This window comes from Phodopus roborovskii, unplaced genomic scaffold (genome assembly GCF_943737965.1).
Source record: "Phodopus roborovskii unplaced genomic scaffold, PHOROB, whole genome shotgun sequence".
Lineage (NCBI taxonomy): Eukaryota > Metazoa > Chordata > Mammalia > Rodentia > Cricetidae > Phodopus > Phodopus roborovskii.
Genome location: NW_026126408.1, coordinates 17,096,724 through 17,119,251, shown reverse-complemented (window position 1 = coordinate 17,119,251; position 22,528 = coordinate 17,096,724). Strand labels below are relative to the sequence as shown.

The following is a 22,528-nucleotide window of genomic DNA, read 5'->3' as shown; positions in this document are numbered from 1 at the left end:
ATCAGAAGGAGGACTCATCCTATATATATAACACACATCAGATCCCATACGGGTCTGCCAGGTCCTCTAGCACAAGGCAATGATGAAATTGATCGTTTATTGATAGGAAGTGTGCTAGAAGCCTCAGAGTTTCATAAGAAACACCACGTGAACAGCAAAGGTTTAAAAAAGGATTTTTCTATCACTTGGGAACAAGCCAAGGAAATAGTAGGGAAATGTACTACTTGCTCATTCTATAACCAAACTCCTTTACTACCAGGCAGTAACCCTAAAGGTATAAATAGGAATGAAATATGGCAAATGGGTATGTTTCATTTTGCAGAATTTGGAAAATTAAAATATGTACATCACACTATAGATACATTTTCAGGGTTCCAAAGGGCTACTGCTCTGAGCTCTGAAAAGGCTGATTCTGTTATCACACACCTGTTAGAGGTAATGGCCATTATGGGCACACCTGCACAAATAAAAACTGACAATGCTCCAGCATATGTCTCCAGCAAATTGAAACAGTTTTTTGAGTATTATAACATAAAGCACACAATCCTACAGGACAAGCAGTGGTTGAGAGATCCAATCGTACTTTAAAAGAAATGCTCCATAAACAGGCAGGAGGAACCAAGACACCCAAACACAGATTACATAATGCTTTATTAACATTAAACTTTCTTAATGCTGATGAAAAGGGAAAAACAGCTGCAGAAAGACACTGGACAATAGAAAAAACTTCTGAACTAAATCAGCCAGTGTACTTCCAGGATGTACTGACCTCAGAATGGAAAGCAGGATATGTGTTACGTTGGGGTAGGGGTTTTGCATTTGTATCTACAGGAGAAGAAAAACTATGGATGCCATCTAAGTTAATCAAGATCCGAGTTGAACCACAGAAACATCTTAATGAAGAGAAATGACAAGTCATCCAACAAATTAGGTCCCATGAGGTGTGCAGAGGCCTCTCAAAGGTAGGGGAAGTGTTCTGTTCTTGTTCTTACAGGAAAACAGAGAAAACCTATCATCAAACAGCCAAAAGACACTGAACATGTAGGTACCTACAGAAGACAGCTCTTCAGAAACAATCACTTAATGAAGCAGAATCTGATATATGGTAAAAATATTTAATTGTAGTAAACTATTTCTATACAGAAATCTATTTCTCTCTACTATCTAGTATTCCTGAAGTCCCAATTCATATAAACCAATGCTGGCTTTGGAGTTGGATTTGGCTTTCCTTCTCTAAATTCAATCATGTTGTTAAGATTAAATTCATGGTTTCTGCCTTAAATCAAGAAGCCAATTGGTGTAAGGCAGAAGAAAACAAAATCTGGGGACTCATTTCTTATATGCAATTTTCTCTCTGAAATCCTAATTTTATCACATACCTTTTAATGCTTATTGTTGTCTTTCCCTAATGCATACCTTAAAACTTAAAAATTTTACTTTAATATTGATGTGTAACTTTTCCACAAGGCATAATAACGATTCCTAACAGCAGTCTTTGAACTCTCAGGAAAGAAGATGGGGCCCCACATCATCGTTTCCACTTGACTCAACCTGATGCATCGGAACTACAAACATCACCCTAAAACCGGTTTGAGACTGTTTTGCTCGAGACAACTCATGACTAGCTAGCTGTAATGGTGCACCTTTTTATTACACCCTGGCCAGAATTTCAAATAGAACTACAGTCAAGCATTTTCTGCCACACAGTGACTAGCTACATATGTCACAACCAGTTCTGTTGAGAAATTTGGTTGCTAAAAATTTTCTTCCTACAGGATCCATTGGAGCAATCATCATCACATTTCAGCAGGAAGTAACCTTAAGATAACAACGCCCCCTTTCCCTACCCTTGGAATTTTGGGATAATAGTCATTGTCTTTGGGTTGGTTTTAGTTATTTAGGGTTGGGTATGGAAGGTGATGCTTACACTCGGGTTTATCTTTTAGACAGTAATAGGGAATGGTTGGGAAAGGTATGGTTTAGATGGGATATAGGTAGATTAGCCTATTTTCTTGTGAATTTGAGTAAGAATGAGATAGTATTTTACAGCTTACATTGTTATGTATTCTTATATGTGGTAAGCTATGTAAAATTAAGTTTATATTTTGTTATATTGTGTGAAATCTTTCCACTTACGATGTTTTATGCACATTATTTTTTTACCATATTCTATGTATGTATACTTTTCTTGTATTCAAGACATTTTGTATATTGATACAATTTGGGATATTTATCATGCTGCCCTTTATAGTTCTACCTCTTGTCTTGACATTTCTACTCTACCTGTATATGGGGTAGGAGGAAGATTAGGGAACATCTATTCGGCCTATTTGTTTATCCTGATCCTTATTTACCGCAATACCTGTATTTTAGGGATTTATATGTATGTAATGTATATAGTTATATTGTTTAAGTTATTTGTTCCTGCTTTACTCCGGGAAGTTTTAATCAGTTTTTTTAGCTAAGTTCCTGAGTATTACAGATTATCTTCACTCATGTTTCCTGTACCTATGAGATTAGTCAGATATAGATGCTTAATCTTCAATCACTTCATAGACATGCAGAACATGGCATTTAAATGTTTTAATATTAGTACTCCATTGAGATGACACTGTTGCTCCTGACAGCACCATGCACTTTCCCGAAAATATGTTGGACACTGTTGTTGCTCCTGCTGGAGTTCAATCTCGCCTCAGCTAATGGCCTGTTGGGCAAAGAACTGCCCCCACCTTGACCACTGTTTTGGACATGCAGTCCTATGTGCTTGCAGGAGACAAATATAGAAGACTGCTGGACCTTGCCAAGTCAGGGTAAGACAGCCATTCTACCTCCCTGCTGTTGTTGTGGTCTGTCAAGTTCTCTTAGCCTTAGCCAAAACTGGGTGTACCAACGTTGCAGTGAGACCTAGGGTGACTGTCCAGGTGACTCGCTGTTTCTGTCCTTGCTGCACCTTTTGAAAGTTGTCCATCCGTACTTCCTGTCTACTCTAGTATTATTGTTTTCCTTCTCAGGTCTTGATGAGGTTGAAGATTAAACTATCATAACTATTATTCTCTCTTCCTAGTTAGATATATTAGGTACTAGACTTAAGTTTTCCAGCTTAGGACAACTCCATTATGCCTTCACCCTAGGACTAGATATGTAGGTCATTTTGTTCTCGATTTTCCTTTTCTTAGAGCACACTTGTTATTCACTGTTTTGTATATAGTTTTGTATTAATCCTAAATCTTTTCTTTAGACTAAAAGGGGAATTGTAGTGAGATAGTTCTGTGGCACTGACCATGCCCATTGGGGGTGGAGCCATGGGCGGAGTGACCTGTGGAAGGAGGTCGGAGGGGGCCAGGAAAGGCGCTCTCTTTCTGGCGTGACTCGGACAGGAGAGATCGGGTTGAATTTCCTGGTGTTCATCTGTCTAGGTTGTAAGTTATTTCTCCCTGAATAAACATCTATTCGGCCTATTTGTTTATCCTGATCTTTATTTAGCCGCGATACAGTGGTGGCACACACCTTTAATCCCAGCACCAGGGAGGCAGAGGCAGGCAGATCTCTGTGAGTTCAAGGCCAGCCTGGTCTACAAGAGCTAGTTCCAGGACAGGCTCCAAAGCCACAGAGAAACCCTGTCTTGAAAAGCAAAAAGCAAAGCAAAACAAAACAAAACAAAAAAAAAAATCAAAAAAGGACAACAGGAAAAAAAAAGGCAAAGAAAGAAGGGAGGGAGGGAGGAGGAATGGAGGGAGGAAGAAGGAATGAAGGGAGGGAGGAATGAAGGGAGGGAGGGGGGAGTAGGAATGAGGGAGAGGAGGGAGGAAGACAAGAACACCTGAAAATCCACCACAAAAGAAACCAGAAAGAGACCAGCTTTTTTTTTATCGTTCTCAGAGCTACCAGGTAGCACTAATACAAAGCGCATTCACTCAAAAGAAATGGCTAGATCTTGATGGTAACAGCCAGCTTCGTTGTCCTCTACTCCAACTCTGCCATAAGTACCCTTGAAAACCAACAGGCTGCAGCCTCACTCTGAACTGGTCTGGCAGCCAGCAGAGGGAGCACACTCCATGTAGCTATTCCTTAAAGCTGTGTTCTCAAAATCTGCCTAACTGATGAAGGTTAGAGAGTCCACTTGCACTGCCTTACACCCAACTCCCAGCTTACTCAGGGGAAAGCCTTTAAAAACAATGAGATGATGGACAAATTTCACAGCTTCATGAGGTGGTGAATAACAGAGTGACAACAAAAGTTAAAAAAAAAAAAAAAGGTTGTGACATTAAAAAATGATTGACATAAACCTAATTATCAGTGATTAATTATAAATGAACTAAATACTCCAACCAAAGGCAGAAACTAACAAATAGAATAAAAAATTATCCAACTAATATGTCATCTACAGGAGACACACTTTAGATCTGAACATGCAGATAGGTTGACAGGAAAAGGGTCTGGGAGGGAGATGATCAGTAACCAAGACAGCTAGATGAACCAGACAAAATAGACCTGCAGAAAAAAACAAACAAAAAACAAAAAAAACTGTTAACTGGAAAAAAAAGTCACTTTTTTGATAGAATGTTCACATCAAGAAGATGTAACAGTTATAAAATGTGTGAATCTATAATGCATTCCCAAATTACATGAAGCCAAGAGAAATGGCCAATATAGCAATGGTGTATGGAGACTTCATGCCTAGCCTGCAGTAATGGACAGAAAACTAACCAGCAGATGGAAACAAAAGACATGAGGAATGCTATAGACTGACTGTCTGGGAAGATACTCTAAGAATACCCCAGTCAACAGGAGCAGAATCTGCACCCTTCTCAGAATGCACACACACTCTCCAGCATATACTAAGTGGCAGCTCATGACACAAGCCCCAGCAAGTCTGAAAGGACTGCAGTCTGAAAGGACGGATTAAGGGGATGACAAACATGCAAAACTTAAACACACACTCCTGAGCAGCCATGAGTCACAAAGGAAACTATAGCAAAACTAGAAGCACCAAGAGATGAAGCAAAATGGACATTCCAGAACTTACAGGACATGGGGAAAGTATGTGCAGAGGAAATTTATGGCCTATGCTAATAAAGAGAAACTATCAATCAATAACTTCATCTTCCACTATGAGGATCAAAAAGAAGAGCAAGCTAAACCCAAAGCATGCAGACAGAAGGAAGTAACAAAGATCAGGCAGGAGACAGAAAGCTCCAAACAAAAGGGCCATTCTGAAGACTCAAATCACTAGAATTAGAAATGAGAGGCTTGGGGTGGTGGGGAATGAGTCAAGCTGGTAAAGCATCTGACATACAAGTGTGTCCACCAGAGTTCAGATCCCCAGAACCAAGTAAAAGATAGGCCACCATAATCCAGGTGGAGCCAGAATCCCTGGAGCAAATTGGCTACTGTAGCTAAGTAGTCAAAATCCACTGGCTCCTAGTTCAACAGACTTTGCCTAGAAAACAATGAGAAAGAAACTCAGAGACATAGACCTCCCTCCACACACTGACCCACACTTGTGCACTTGTACTTGTGTACATGTGCATGTGTGCATGCTCACCCCCTACACACACAATAAAAAGGTTTAAAAAGAGAGAAATGCCTTTAATCCCAGCACTCAGGAGGCAGAGGCAGGAGGATCTCTGTGAGTTCGAGGCCAGCCTGGTCTACAGAGCAAATTCCAGGACAGTCTCCAAGGCAATACAGAGAGACAGAGAGACCCTGTCTTGAAAAAAAACAACAAAAGAAAATAAGAAAAAAAGAGAGAGAAATGAATGAGGATATACTGTTATTAGTAAGATTTCCTACTCTCTAGATATCCCACATTAAAGTAGGATCCAAAGCTCAGAACACTAAATCATACCCTAACAGTATCTATTTGATTAAGAAACATGACTCTGCAAAAATATATTCTATTTCTAGCTACACTCACTGCATTAGAGACTTGAAGATTTGCTAGAGTCCAAGACTCAGCATTTCCAACCTTTGCAAAGGAGACAAAATATATGTAGAAAACAAAGAATAAGCACAAACCAGGCACATGTACACACTGAGGAATGCTGCAGGGTCAAGGAATTCAGCCTGGTGGCTTACTTCAACCTCCTACTCCTAACCACCGTAACTCTTTAACAACCGGGAACATGGTGGGTGGTGTGTAACTTGTCACTGCCAAACACCATCAGTTGTGGCTGTTTTATTATCTGGAAGATGGGTGTGTGGGGGGGGGGGTCAGAGTGAAGCAGCTTTCCTAGAGAAGGGGGGACCCAGAGCAGTGACCTTTCCCACAAATTAATGCTGTGCATTTTTGTGTTAGGTAAGTTAATTCTGTCTCCTTGAGCTCTGTCACCCCCTTCTCCTGCCAACAGACTTCTCTCTCCCCAAGGCATTGCTCAAAGGCAAATTCTATTTCCTTTCTCTAACTGGTCACACTGCACTCCTTGGAATTTTCATTCTCTCCAACTTGGCCCAGTTTTATTCTTCCTCCTCCACTTATGCACTAAATCTGCACAATGTATTAAAGAACTAAAACAGATGTACCCAGTGCCCAATGAGGCACCATGCACCATCACTTTGCAACATCAAAATGTGATCCACTAGGAGTCTCCAAAGTACAGCTTTCTAGCTTGCTACAAGTTGATCGCCCCTATAGGAAAACACAAATGGGGGTGGGGGATGGCTGACTGGGGGAAGGAGTTGAAACAGAATCTCATTCTGTAGCCCAGGCTTGCCTCATACTCACAACTAGCCTGCTCCTGCCTCAGCCTCCTCAATCCTGGGATGACACAGAGCTCAGATACACATTTTTATAAAGATACAGGAAAACTTGTCACTTAAATGTCTATTAAATAAAATAAAATTATATTCCCACATATGCAAAGAATACTTTTTAATCTACTTTATTTTTACAACCCCACACAATTACTTCTCTAAATGAAATTACATTTGAGTAGTGAATCTCAACATAAACTTATATCCAGGACTTACAAGGACCTGGAATTGGAGTCAAGATAATTCACGGGAAACTGTACTGCTTAGCCCAAGGGGCACTGTGACCTGCCAGAGACACAGTGCTGGAGAGTAAAAAGGAGGCTGCAAAGTGACTTTTCCACGGGAGGGACCCACTAGCCCTTCACTAGCCAGTTAGTATACCTTGTAGGATTTAGTTGTTTTGCTTTGGTGATTGGTTTGGTTTTTGTTTGTTTCGTTTTCATCTTCTGGGTCTCTAAGAGAAGTCAAGAAATCTAGAGTTCTAAAAAGATGAAACCTGAAAATTTTTACTCTCATTTTTTTTTCAAACCTGGTTAAAAAAAAAAAAAAAAAAAAAGACAGATAAAATGTCTTGCTGGCCTACACTCACCCACAAACGGTCAACTTCAAATTCAGATCATAAACTCCTAGTATTTTGGGGAACTGTTCCCGCCACTCCCAGTATAGTTCAGGCAGGATTGACTGTGGGGAGGACAAGCACATGACCTGGGCCCCTCAGTGTTTGTTTACATTTATAACAGTATGTTGCTTTAAGCTGTTAAATGGAAAATCAGAGACAGGAGGGAGAGGCCCTACCCTACTCCTTCTACCCTAGACAGCTCTGTTAGGCCCTGAAACTGGGATAGGCAACATGTATAAAAGTTAAGTTCTATCTCTAATTAAAAAAAAAAAAAAAAAAAAGATGAAACAGGTCTTTCTCTCTGTACTTAAGTCAGAAGTAAGTCTCAAACTAACTGTTCTTGGCTGTGAGATGGAGGCTAGTTATTGTGAATTAACGGAAGGAATGAAAGCCTCATCTGGCCTTGACCTTGTATGCATCTGGTCAGCATACAAGGAAGGGAAGCCGGTAGATAGACAACCATGGGATGTCCTCCCAGCAAAACCTGATAATGGAGAGACAAGTGTAGACTCAGAATGGTCATGAATAGGAAGAGCACCCTGAAGACTATCGAAAAGACAGGCCTAACAACCAACTCTAAGCGGGTGGGAAAGAGACAGGCCAAGAATTTGAGATGGTGCTACCAGGGAGCTAGCAAGGTGGTTCAGTTAAGAGCTCTTGCTCTTGCAAGACTGGAGTATGGTTCCTAGTATCCATGTCACACAGCTCACAACTGCCTGTAACTCCGGGGGATCTGGTACCCTCTTCTGGCCTCCATGCACATCCATGTGAGCACACACTTGAGCAGACCACACGCATGTGTTATGTTCTAATCTTTTGCTTTTTTGGAACTCCTTGAGGGGCCCTCCACCCAGCTCCCAAATAAATATGTGGAGGCATATTCTTAGTTATGAATGCCCAGCCTTAGTTTAGCTTGTTGCTAACCAGCTTTTCCTAACTTAAACTAACCTGCCTACCTTTTCCCTCTGGGCATTTTCCTTTACTTTGGAATATCTTACTTTCCCTCTTACTCCATGGCTGGCTGGGTGGATGAGTGGCTGGCCCCTGACACCCTCCTTTCCTTGTTCTCTTGTTGCTTCTCTTATTCCTCCTTTCTTCTTTTATTTATGCTCTCTGCCTGCCAGCCTCGCCTGTCCTTGCTCCTGCCTTGCTATTGGCCATTCAGCTCTTTATTAGGACCACCATGTGTTTTAGACAGGCAAAGAATCACAGCTTCACAGAGTTAAACAAATGCAGCATAAACAAAAGTCACACACCTTAAAATAATATTCCCCAACACACACACACACACACACACACACACACACACACACACACACATACACACGAGCATAATTTTCTAACAACTAAACAATAGAATAAAAAGAGGTGGTCTTTGCAATAGGCTTGAGTTAAAAAGAATCATGCACATGTTTAGGTGTAACAGTGCTCATGTGCAGGAACTCATACAACTCATCTTCTCCCCTGAAGCTGAGAGCAAACACGGCTGACTTTGCTGTGTAGAAGTTAGCTCTCAGGGATGAGTACTACCCATTGGAAGGGGCTCTCCACCCTGATACAAAGAGGAAAAATGCCTAGGGAAGAGCTCTCCCAGCACAAAAGTGCCTCCTCTCACCAGCGACAACCCCCCAGCAGGACAGCTTCCTCCTGGTACAAAGACATGGCCCATGAGCCATAGCCACACTCCACGCCTTGCTGGACCCTCCCAGTCTCACGGCCTGTATGGTGTTTCTCCCAGCCACTCGCTCACAGCCAGTTCCTCACTAATTGCTTCTTAACATCTATGTGTGTGACAACACCAGGCCCTGGCTTGGTTTTTCAAAGAGTACATGCCAACACAAACACTCCCAGTCCAAGATAAAACAGAGTAATTTGAAACAGGCCTAGTTATCCCATTAGCTAGTCACCCCCTATTTGTTTTACCCAGCTGTAGAGAATTTTCACTTAAAAATCTAATCTCCAATTTTTAAGGAAATAACAGTAACCACAAAGGCCAGCTGCTGTGGGGAAAAGACAGGCTTTAATGGAAATGGCTCTAGGAGACAAAATCTGCCATTTACCAATGCTAATCAGTATGAAAAAATGACAAAAGCAATTCATATTTTGTAGTTTCTTACAAGTAGCATGTAATGATTACAAGCCAAGCAGGTAAAGAATAAGCCACAAGAAGTACTTAGGAACTGCATTATCTAACTACAGACTATGGTGTCTTTATCATCACTGTGTGAAAACTGGAATTCCTAAATGTTCCCATTTGTATTTCTAAAGTAAAAATGGAGTGGGTTTACTAGTGAGAACAAAATAGGATGGGAGCAGGTGTTTTGCCATATGGACAGTCATCCATAAGGAGAGTTCTACTGGGGTATCTGCTTCCTAGTACATATTCAACTACTTGTTATGTGGAGCCTATGGTGTCTGAGGACACAGTTCTAAATGACACAGACAGAATAAGTACCACAGAGGAAATGAGCCAGCATATGAGACAACAGAGTAACCCTGGGAGCTGAGGAGTTGACAGGAGAACAATATAGATCTAGAGAGGAAGCAGAGGCCAGATGCTCTGTAAACACCAAAAGAGATGCAGAGAACAAGCAAGAGGGAGCTATGGGGGACAAGAGTTCCAGACACAAGGAACATGAGCTAAAGACCATGCCACCAAATCAGGTAACTGCATCTTCCTGGAGCCCTGGGAGTAACATGAACAAGAGAATATGAGGAGGGTTGAGGCCACGTAAAACAGCCAGAGCACGACACATCTGCAACCATTCACTCTCCATCCTGGAGACAAAGGAAAGTTACTGACAGGTGGGGTTGCCATGGTCAGACACTGCTCTAGAAAGACTGCTCTGGCAAAGAACTTAGAAGGAATCTCACAAAGCACATGAAGGAACTTTAATCTTGGAACATACACCCACCCCTGCCCTCAAAAAACTAAACTGACTACTAAAAACACTCAACTGTTTTCAAAGTAACACATCACCTTGTATCTTAAAACAAAATAGTAAGGATTCATGGTTACAGTAATTTGAAATGCAGCACAATCAAGACACAGCTATGTAATCTCAGACAAACAGGAGAAATGAGGACCAATCCTTATTTCTCCTACACCTCACCTTCTAGCCTCCAGCTGATGCCTACTCTAAGATAATTCTTACAAGACCATGTACAAATCTTAGAAAACAATAACATCACAATTATTAGGGGAAGCATCAACTCCTTCCCTGATATACATGGATGAATTATGTTTTCCTTTGAATTAGGGCATCTCAGCTTCCCATACTATCTGAAAATCATTAATATTTCAAGTATATTTTGGATATCTGTGATTCACCAAATTGCTCAATTTTCTAAAAAAAAAAAAAAAAAAAAAAACTCTTTTTTTTTTTTTTTTTTTTTTGTTCATCGTCTAGAGAGATGGCATTGTGGTAAAGAGCGCTGGCTACTCCTCCAGAAACCCTGGGTTTGATTCCCAGAATGCCCATGGTGGCTAAGGACTGTCTCTAACGCCAGTTCTAGGGATCTGATGCACTCTTCTGGCCTCTACAGACTCTAGATATGTGCATGGTATACAGACACACATGCAGGCAAAACATTTATTCACATAAAATAGCAACAAAATAATTTTTTTAAACTACCACTTCAAAGTTCATAGTTCATAGCCATTATTTATTTATTAACTAATGTAAAAGGATCACACAGTAAGTAATGAGGACACAGGAGCTGCCAGGATTGGAAATTAAGCTATTCATTTTCCCATTCATTCCTCCTTTAAACAAAATTTGAGGCAAAAGATGCTAAAATACATTGGCAAATTCTTAATGAAAGAAAAAAAGTGCTTTGATTGTGACCTAATTCTTTGAGCCTCCGGTTTCTTTGATCCCCCCCCCCCGCCCCAATCTATTCAGTAAAGTTGACAATTCTTTCTGCCTTCAGAACATTATTGGGCATTTTCTATGGCAATTTCTGTTTATATAGCTTAGTACAAAACAAAGCTTTACCAACTGATTTTTTGTTTTGTTTTGTTTGAAACTATGTAGCCTTGAACTCAGAGAGATCCTCCTGACCAACATAGCTAGCCTTCATCTGTTTTGAGTATCTTTCCCTCTTAGCTCTCTCAAAGCACTTGGTTATTATTTTTAAAGAAATGTTGGGATTTATAAGTTTGCGGCCAGCCTGGTCTAAAGAGCAAGTCCCAGGACTACACAGAGAAATCTTGTCTCTAAAAACAAAACAAACAAACAAAAGGCACACACACACACACAAAAGAAAAAGAAATGTTAGTAAAATTATGACGATTTCACCAATGATCGGCAAATGTTTATTTTGAAAATTCCAAATTTATTTCTCTACTTTGGTTTCTTTTTGGAAGTTTTCACTTTAATTTAACAGGTTTGTATTTCAATACTAAACCACACTGAGATCATCTTTTCATCTTGAATGGCAATTAAATCCAGCAAACAACATGTTAACACCTCTGAAATGATGACATGGAGAACATTATAACCAGCCTGGCACAGACTTCGAGTATGCGTCATCTGGTGGAATGGTCACCTGACTGACTAAAATTGGAAGACATCACTGTCAGATAGTGTCATTTCAAAGATACCAAAATGAACAGGCACCTGTCTTGGAATCATAGCAAACACTCATTGAAAGACCAAAAAGTAAAGTTAAATAAAGGACGGTCTGACCTGGAAAGCTAACCAATATCTGTTCCTTGGAATTTGCTAGCTTCCTCTCACAAGGCCCTGAGATAAGAAGAATTCACACTGTCCCTCCTTTCCTGTGAGTCAACAGGTGGTAAATAGGGTCAAGAGATAGCTGTAACTCTGGTTTGCCCAGACAAGATTAATTAGCACACCTGAGGCCCTAAGGCCTGCTGACCCTAATAGCAGACCATCCGGCCTCCAAGGGTCACTACTCAATGGACAGAGGGTCCCACCCCCTCCCTAAGCTTGTGGGTTTGCCTTTAAAAACACATGGGCCCAGGGGAGGGGGCTTCTCTCTAGCCTGCGTGCTGGAGGAGCCGGTTTGCGCAAACGTTTCCTGTTCATTAAAGCCTCTTGCGTTTTGCAGCAACTGGACTGGACATTGAGTTCTTGGGGTACCGACTGAACCTGAAAGACTCCTCATTCTGAGGGTCTTACACTCATGACAAGTTAAGCACCATTTTGGAAGCACACATTACCATGTGAAAACCTACAAGCCAAGCAGATATGTGTTTCCACGATAGATAAAGTAAGCTGTTCAACATCACAAGGCTGGCATGAAAGCAAGTGCACACCTGAATCCAGGCAGCTGTCCAGAGAAGATGCCCTTATAACCATCATGTCAGCTGCCTCTTGAGTAGGTAATCAGTGACAGGCTTCTCAACCTGAGCTAAATCTTAAGAACAGCTGGAATGGAGGGACCAGAGGATAGGAATGACCTTCTTTTCCAGGATCAAGATACTCCACAGAATAACCTTAGTTATGGGCGAGCAGGCTGTGCTGGGACAGGGGTCATTTGCAGCCAGTTGCTTCACAGGCATCATCTGGGACATGGTGCACTATGTCAACTTCCTATCATAAAATTGCCTTTACACAAGAATGGCTGTCTTGCACATCTGAAGACCCTTTGAGATACCTGAGTATAAACACAATGACATGACCTGACACAAATACCATGGTCAAGAGTCAGGAACCTCCTTCACAAGGGGTTTAACCAGTGATGGATACTTCTGAGGTAGACCATAGGAGTTTTTCCTTTAACCTCAAGAGGACAGTTTAGAGGCCGATGAGAATAATCACAATACACCTGAGGTCACACTGGCACGATGAGAGAACTACCTCCTTAATGAGAGAATCACGTGTATACCCCAGAAGCCCACTGCTCACATACATGCTCACACACACACACACATGTTCACACACACTCACACACACTCACATGCTCACACACACACACACACACACACACACACACACACGCACGCACGCACACACACACACACACACACACACCAATGTGGTTGCCGGCTGACTCCCTGCTAAGCCTGCTGCTGTTCTGAGTTCTAACTTAGGAAGTATTCTTCTTTCCCCTTTATTTCCCTTTTTAGGCACTGGCCAGAATCCCAACCCTGCTTGCCCTGACCCTGCAGGCAATCTGACTCTCTCTGATCCCGCCTCTACCCCTCATCCATCTGCAGCTGGTAGCAGCCCACCAATCCTATAATTTCCCAACCTCTAACTCAAAAAGCTAACTGTTTCTCTTTTCCCTCTTCCCCCATACCTACTGAGATCTCCAATTTTCCTCCTCTGTGGTTTCTATTCTCAACTGCCAATAAAACTGTACTGAGTATTTCTCTGAGTCTGTTTAATTCTGGTGATATTTAATTAGTGCACATGAGGGTATGCATGAGAAGGTCAAAGGACAACTTCGTTGGCTCTCTTCCACAATCTTATGTGGGTTCGGGGAACTCAGGTTGCCAGGCTTGCACAGCAACTGTTTTTACCTGCAGCATCAGTACGCCAGCTCCACTTAAATTCTTTTATCTGCAAGACTAAGATCCTATAAAAGGGACCTGGAATCCTGGGGACACTGCTGGTTTCTCCCTACACTGAACACCTCAAAGAGCTTCACTGTCATTGACCAATTCATGTAACTGTCACAGCTCTTCCAATACACACACTTAGGAAGACATACAAGAAAACCATGTATTTGAACCACTGACTCTCATTTTCATAACAACAGAAAGGTAAAGGTGAGAATAAAAACCTGAGGGTTGCAGTCTGCTGTGTGCTCTGAGTCAGGAAAAGTGCAATGAGAATTAATGAGCAGGGCTGCAGAGCTGACACAGCAGTCAGGAACACCTGCTGCTCTTGCAGAGGACCTCAGCTCAGTTCCCAGCACCCACATGGTGCTCACCACCACCTGCAACTCCAGCTCCAGAGGATCTGACACCCTCTTCTGGTCTCTGTGGGCACCGAGCACTCACATGGTACACATACACATGTACAAGCAAATCACCCATACACATAAAATAAAATAATTTAAATTAACATATGATTGCAATGTATCCAGTTTTATGACTACTCACAATGTAGAAACACAAGTCTTAAAATATGGTTCACGTATGAGAAAAAACAACAGATTTATAACAGATGCAAATATTACAACATTCTCTCTCTTGACCCAATTTAGGAGTGGAATTAAATATGTATCACATACTTTATAAGGCTGCCTCAACAGGGGCCACATAGACTTTCTTGAACACACTCAGCCTCCTAGATAACTTCCTCATGTCCACAGCCTCTAATTATCAAGTACCCCAGAGACAATTAAAATTAATTCCTGGTATTTTACTTCAAAGCTGTCCTATAAAGAATCAATAGAAAATAGGTCAAAATATGAAGTGCTTTCAAAGTTTTTACTATTCTGTCTTAAATGCCAAGTATCATATCAACTCTAGGCTGCTTTTCTCTTTTATGGACACATAAAATAAGCTGCTGAACATAAATCAGAGTAAACACTAGAAAGTCTTAAGTGGAGCAAGGGATGGACATACTGTCAAGAGTGGGCTTTCTGAGGAGCAATGGAGAAGTGCGGAAGAAAGGAGGCGCTCACCTTACAGACATGACTGTTACCTACCTTCCCATGCTGCCCAGCCCTTTCATAACAGATGACCACGTCTTCCCACATCTCCAGCTTCTCAAATATCTGAAGGGCTGAAGTGGTACAGCCCAACTCAAAGAGCAAACCTGCAAGCTGGCGCTAGGAAAACAAATGAGAGTCATCAACACTCCTCAACAGGGAACAAACCCATTTTGCAAACCAGCCTTTTAAAGGGCTGCTTATTGTAATACATATATCATTTGTGGAATTCAAACATTGCTATCTAGGAATTTGTGAGAACCACACTTCAGTAAGCATTTTTGCAGGCGATGAAGTACTAAAAAAATAAAAACTGATCAAAACATTCAATGCATCAAATTTCTAAGTATCTTGGAACTTAAAAACACAAATCATTTCCTTCTTAAGATTCCTTCCATGAGGAGCTCAGATTTGTAAAGGTCATATTCAATAATCCAGTGTTTAAAGCTCTGAGGAAGCAATGCAGACACCATTAAATCTCTGTGCTTCATCCCTGAGAATTTACATATGAGAGCATCTCAAGCTCTGTCTCAAGCAGTCCTACTTATTTTAGACACAGTCTAGTAATCTGAGTCACTTAATTAATTGCACAGCCCCTGAAAAATCAAGATGAGCAAGCAAAGTAGGTGAGGGCCAGTAAAAAAAAAAAAAATGCTCTAACAATCAGTAGAATGTGTTTTAGGTTGCCCATCCTACAGGAATGAAAAGATATTATTATAAGAAAATAAAGGAGATCATGTTTCTGAACAAGGTCTGGTTTCATGTCAGTGGTCACTGCATTGTTTTCTCTTTTGAATACATCTTTATGATCTTTAAAATTCAGCACACACTTAAGAATTCACGAAGCTAATGGAAGTTAGGCATTGGGGGAGGGTGAGCCTTTAATCTCAATACTGGGAGGCAGAGGCACGTGGAACTCTGTGTGCTGGAGGCCAAACTGGTCCACATAATGAGTTTCAGGGTAGGCAGAGATACATAGTGAGACCTTGTCTCAAAAAGACAAGGGGACAGGGCTTAAAAATATTACTATGTACCACAAAATATAGGAAAATTTGGCAATTTCAGAGCATTGGTTGAATCTGTTCTGAAACTAGATAACAGGCTGCAGGAGATCAACACACCTTGCTGTGCATGCAGGAGTACTTCTGTATCTTAAAAGGTGGGATGATATAGCTGGCCAGAGGGAAAGACTTTTCTTACAATAAACTGCTGTTTGCACTTTTATTTCAAATAATAAAGATATGGCTAGTCACTATGATAAAAAGAAAAGGGGCGATTTAATTTAATAAAAAATGATGTATATTTTCTCACACTGCCAAAGGACTCTGAAATTATAGCTTCCTAAGCAGATAAACAACTGTTTAAGTTCTGTCAAGATAGTATTTAAATTTCCAATTGTCTATTCAGAAACAAAAACAGCTACACTCTTGGCTGGAGAGAGGGCTCAGGTGTTAAGTAAAGGCTCAGGCTCCCAACCAAAGGGCAGAAGCTACATACTCAACAGATATGTTTTCTTTTAACAATAGCTCAGAATCTCAACTGCTGACCAGCCACAAACCACTCAGGACTTGGGTAAGTGTATACCCAAGACTATGGCTGTTAGCTCCTCCTGAGTTGGTGGCTTCTATCATGTAAGAAATGAACCTCCTAGCTTAAGATACTAACATCTCCCTACAGAATCTTGTACCAGAGCTTCAGAGCCACTGAAGAGCAGTGTAATACACAAGTGACAGGTCAGGAAGCTGACTAAAATGTCAAGTCACTAAACCATCTAGAAGGTTCTGGCTAACATCATTTAATCTGTGTGCTATAGTGCCCCAACTCTAAAGTCTGGAACATTTTATAACATCAGTGCCATACAATAAGGTAATGTGGAAACTGTAGAACAAAATGTATGCATCCTACTAAATGTACCCGGAAGGCACAGGCAGGCAGAGCTCTTTAAGTTTCAGGCTTGGCAGGACCTCATAGAGAGATTCAGTCTCAAATGGGGGAAAAGGTAAGAGAAATTAAAGCAGACACTGTGTTAAGACACCAGGAGCTAGTTCTTGTGCACAGTTCACTCCAGAGGAGCTCAGAGCTCAGCTGTCTTCTCCATCAAGTTAAAGAAACAACTAGGGGGGACACATCTATAATCCAAAAGAATCACGGGGACAAAAGGCCACATACCAGCTCAGTCAGGGACTTTAGGAGCCCAGTCACCCTGCACCCTGGAAAGAGAACAGCCAGGGGTATCTCAAAACAAAGTGTCAAATAAATAGTTTCCTTTGTTAAAAGGTTCTAAGGTTTACTGTTTGTAGAAAAGTCCTTGAAGACCCTTGAATATAAAATGTTGAGGCTTGAAAGATGGCTCATCAGTTAAAAAGTACTTCCTACTCTTCCATGCCGGGAGAGTTCAGTTCCCTGGGCTATAGGTGGCTGTGAGCCCCAGCTCTGGATACTCTCTTTTGTCCTCCATAGCCATCTGCACATGTCCATGCACATGCACATGCACACACACACACATGCACCATATATACACTTACTTACATACACTCTCTTATACATAATAAAAAATAAGTCTTTGAGAAGCTAATATAAAATGTCCTTTTGAAAATAAAATGGGAGGGTAACTCCACTGAGAAGCCCAAACCCATTCTTAACTAAAGCACTCTCTCCTCCCACTCTTTCTCCCTCTCTCCACACCTATGCTTAAATCTGTATTAAAACCTCTTCTTAATGAACTCCCACTCATGAAAAGAAAGAAGCACTTATGATTCGCCTGTCTTAATTTATAGGATTCTACCTAGTACCAATTTAAAACCATCTCAAAGTGTTTTTAAATCCATTACCACTTTAATCAAAATGGCAATTTAAATAATTGGAAGTTCCCAACTGCTTTTATTAATTTCACTGAAATATTTAAAATGTCAATAAATATGTCTAAGCCACCCCTCTCTAACATATTTTCTTTTCTAATTCAGAGTATTTTCCATATCAAAGACAAACAGAAGTACCTGAACAGCCCAGTGAGGAGGTACTTGACAACAATAGAAAATCTTCAGACGTTCCAGTACAGATGTAGTTTTATCTTCAAATTGGTCTGCAAGAGCCTAAGGAAACATAATAATCACATCTGTATGTTCAATCATTTTTAATATAAAGTTCCTATTATAAAAATGATTCAAATGCACATATAAAGAACACAAGTCATTTTTGTCAAGGTTAGAAGATGTATGAAGTTTATGTATTTTAAAAACTTGAAATTTAATCAATATTTCTAATAAACATGCACACTTAAATATTAACAGGAAAAATTTTAAACTAAAATTTCTTATAATAAATCCTTCAAAGAACTAGCCATTCTAAGAAAAATTATATTTATCTCCTACATGATGCTATTTTGACAATTCACTCTCCAATGTCAATGAGAGAGTAACTACATGAAAAACTTGGGAGTTTTTTCTCAGAAATTAAGTAATGAGGAAAAGCAGTTCTGGCCAATTACAAACAGGTAATCTCAATCCTTGGCAAAAGAGATGTAAGGGTGGCATCCATTCATGCAAGACCATCTGTGCAATGGAGTGGGTGGCTGCAAGCTTTGTAATTGAATTCTTGTGACATCCTGGAATTCCCAACCTGTTAATAAAAAACAGCTCCCAGAGACTACACCAAGTAGTAGATGAGAGGCCCAAGAAGGCTCTTTGAGAACAGCAGCCCAGGCCAACTACAGAGTCAAAAGCTGGCACTATAGTTAGTAATCAAGTGACTAGTCATCTAAAAAGACTCATATACAAATGTCAACTTGAATACAGACATCATCTAGAATCCCAGACAAACATATGGACAGCAGCCATAACCACAGACATCTGCCCGCCTCTGATCTGTCAGTAGGTTTGTACCAACTACAGACTTTTTCTGGTATCAGACTTTTTTGTGGGGGGCAGGAGTGGGGCTTCGAGGCAAGGTTTCTCTGTGTAACTCCTGCTGTTCTGAAACTCACTCTGCAGACCAAGCTAGCCTCAAACTCAGAGATCCTCCTCCTTCTGCTTCCTGAGTACTGGGACCAAAGAAAGACATGCACCACTATGCTAGACTTGGTATCAGAATTTCAATTGTGAAATATTGTAACCTTTTCCCCCACAATGATAGAGTTAATTATTAACGTGTCTTTCTTAACTTTCTGGTTCTAACATAGAAAGTTGTGTGATAGCACACTCTCAGGATTTATCTCAGAATATATAAGAGTTGTTATACTAGTGTCTGCTTTCAAGTTGTTTCAATTTTTGACAAAATTAAGAATCAAGAATAAACTTCCTCAGAAGAAAGATAAGGGTAGGGGTCTAACACATTCTGACAAAATCCTACCAAGGTTTGATATGAAATGTCCCCCACAGGATGGAGTGAACTCTTGTCCCCAGGTATGGAGTACCACATTGGGAGGCTGTAGAACCTTTGAGCCAAGAGCTCAAGCAGGTAGCAGCGGTGACTTTTGGAAATTTATCCTGCCTTTGTGATCTAGAACTCTCTGCATACTGGTTGTCAATGTGAATAGCCATCCTGCCTTATGCTCCCACCCACACAGACTGAGTTGTTCTCACTGTGACTTCCCTGTCATGATGAATTAAAATCTCCCAGGTCTTTTATTACAGAAATGAGAAAAGTAAGTGCCGCAGAGCCAGACAGCACAACAGCTCTGCAACTATGGTTCTCGGCCATATGTGAGGAAGGAAACCTATTGGTTGGTTCAGTATCTCACATGTCAGAACAAAGTAGTACACATCACTTCTAGGATAGCCTGAGATTCTATTCAATTAAAGTTAGTCAGAACAAATCGAGACATAACTACACTCCTCAGTCATCTTGACAAAGATTCCTGGCCTTACTTCACAGAAACTTAATAGGAAAAAAGGTTGCACGCCTCTAGCCAGGGCTATTTCACTGAGGGAGGGAGGGCAAAGAATGAACAGCACCTTCTGGCTGAAGACATATGGTCACAATATATAAATAAATATCACAGAATTCCTTCATGAAAAGAAAGGCCTTTTTTTTAAACCAACATGCATTGCACTGTCTAGAGCAGTGGTTCTCAACCTTCCTAACACTGCAATCCTTTCATACAGTTCCTCATGTTGTGCTGACCCCCATCATAAAATTATTTCATAACTATAATTTTGCTACTGTCATGAATTGTAATGTAAATATCTAATATACAACCTGTGAGGTCACCACACACCCACAGGTTGAGAATCACTGGTGTGAAGAGCCCTACAAGAGCAGAACTGGCTGATAAAGATTATTTTAACACTATCTACTTCTCGCCAACACAGAATACACTTATTGGCATCTTAAGCATGGCAATCACCTAAGTAAGGCTCAACTACAAAGAAAACAAAACAAAACTAAGAATATTGAATAGACAAAAAAGGGGGGTGGTGGTACACTGCTAGTCTCTACTGAGTTCAAAGTACTCTCTTTTTATTTGCTAATTTACAAACACAGCCTAACAAAATCCTGTCATGGTTTGATGTGCAATGTCCTCCACAGGCTCATGTGTCTGAACACTTGGGCTCCAGCTAGCGATGTTATACGGGAAGGGTGTGGAGTCCCTGAGCCAAAGGACCTGGCTAGAAGCAGTGGGTGACTAGATTTTTCAGAGCAAATTAATTTCCAGTAAGTTCTAAAATTCTATCATATTCAAACAAATGTAATCCTCACAGGCACAGGCAATGGGAAAAAGCAGGGCTGACATTCACAATGACCTGAGTTTTCTTCCAGGTCTAACCACAAAAAAAGTGATCATGAAAGGACTTTTAAAATAATCTTTGCACTTTCAGCAAATCTACAAGGATGGCTTTCTCAAGAAAGCTTTGGTGGATTTGTTGTTTTAAAATTTTCTTAATTTTTGTAGCTTTATTTTATGTAGATGTGTGTGTTGCCTTTTGTGTATTTATGAGCACCACTTGTGAGTCCTGTGCCTATAGAGCTCAGAAGGCATCAGATCCCCTGGAACTAGGGTTATAGATGGTTGGAAACCACCATGTGGGTGAAAGGAATTGAACCCAGGTCCTCTGCAAGAGCAACAGGTGCTCTTAACCATTGAGCAACACCTCCAGGCCCCCAGAGTTTTGTTTCATTTCAGACTTTTAAACTAAGCTGGTTAATTGTTAGTACCAGTCACTAATCACAAATATCATGTATATTCACTGGAAGCAAAACCAGGTGTCCAAAAAGTGAGGTCTCTCCCTCTCTCAGAGGTAACCCTGGCAGATCTCAAACTTTGGGAAATCTTCTTGACTCAGCTTCCCAAAGGCTGGGAGTACAGATACACACCACTGTACCTGGCTTGTTTTCAAGTTCTAATACTTCTTTTTAAGGTTATTTCTCCTAAACTCATTCTAAAAGCAAAATATTTGCCCATATGGAGCTCCCAACCCCCACAATAACAATGCCCACATCTCCAGAAGCTATAGTTTCATTGGTCAGAAGTGTCTCTATGGAATAGGTATAGAAGAATGAAACCCCAGAATGCAAAGATGTGTCTCTTCCTTTTGGTGCCTTTTTCAGTAAAGAATTTCCCAGAAAACCCTACAGGAGATCAAGTTAGCACAGAGGATGATTAAGTATGTAAGACAATTCTGCACAAGGTCTGGTATCATTTAGACCTTGTATGCTTGCATCTGAAAGTATGGCCATTCATCTTCAAAGGAGCAGAGCTGGTCCCAAAGGGCCTTCCCCTTTCACTGAAGGCAATTCATTCTCACTAGGAGCATATCAAAATGGCTATGGGCCATCTGAAGAGCCAAATATAACTAGCTGATAATCTAAAAGGGATGACTGATCACATGCCAGATCACCTTTTATTTGCTTTGTTGCGCAATCTTTGACATGTCTGTGTGTGCATGATAGAACTTTATTTCAAAAAATTAAAAATACATACTTATGTAAATATATCAACAGCTGGGTGGGAGAGCTTTGTTTCTGACAGGAGCCTAACTAAAGTCAACAGTGATTTACAAACCAAGCAGTCAAATGAACTACCACTTCAGACTCAAAGATAATAAAATTCCCCATGGGAAGGAGAATTACAATTAAATTTTACTAAGTTTCAACAACCTTAAACCTATGTAGAACCAATATTACATAATAATTAGCAAATGACACCTCTGAGAAATAAAATCCATGTCAAAGCCCCAGGCCTGCAGAGCAGGAGAGCCAACCTGGCAGCTTCTAAGTCTCAGCTCATCTCCACATGACCAAAGACCAGACTGTGAAATGAAAAGCAGATTCTTGCTGAAGAAACATTGAAAACTGTAACTGACCATTCTTTATGGCACTCAAATCCTCTAACACAGGAATCAGGGCTGCCATAGTCAGTAACATTCTCAGCCACTGTTGTTAGATAATGAGAGCTTCTCTTGGAGCTTCTACAAGGAAGACAAACCATCAGAGGTAGCCTGGAGAAAGCAGGCTGACCACACTGACATCGCTTTCCTTAACCTCGCCTTGGGTGAGGACTGCTAAAACTTTCGACTTCAGGTCCCT

The 22,528-nt window shown here is 40.8% G+C and overlaps 1 protein-coding gene across 1 annotated transcript in view; it reads right to left on the bottom strand.

Moving 5' to 3' along the window:
* Ttc27 (tetratricopeptide repeat domain 27) overlaps nucleotides 1–22,528 on the bottom strand; it is a 121,246-nt gene that overhangs the window by 54,936 nt on the left and 43,782 nt on the right. Inside the window, exons 11-12 of the mRNA XM_051181867.1 lie at nucleotides 18,001–18,096; nucleotides 15,002–15,124 (exon numbers count right to left, since the gene is read on the bottom strand). Coding sequence (XP_051037824.1) covers nucleotides 15,002–15,124; nucleotides 18,001–18,096 — 219 coding nt within the window. The remainder of the gene's footprint in view (nucleotides 1–15,001; nucleotides 15,125–18,000; nucleotides 18,097–22,528) is intronic.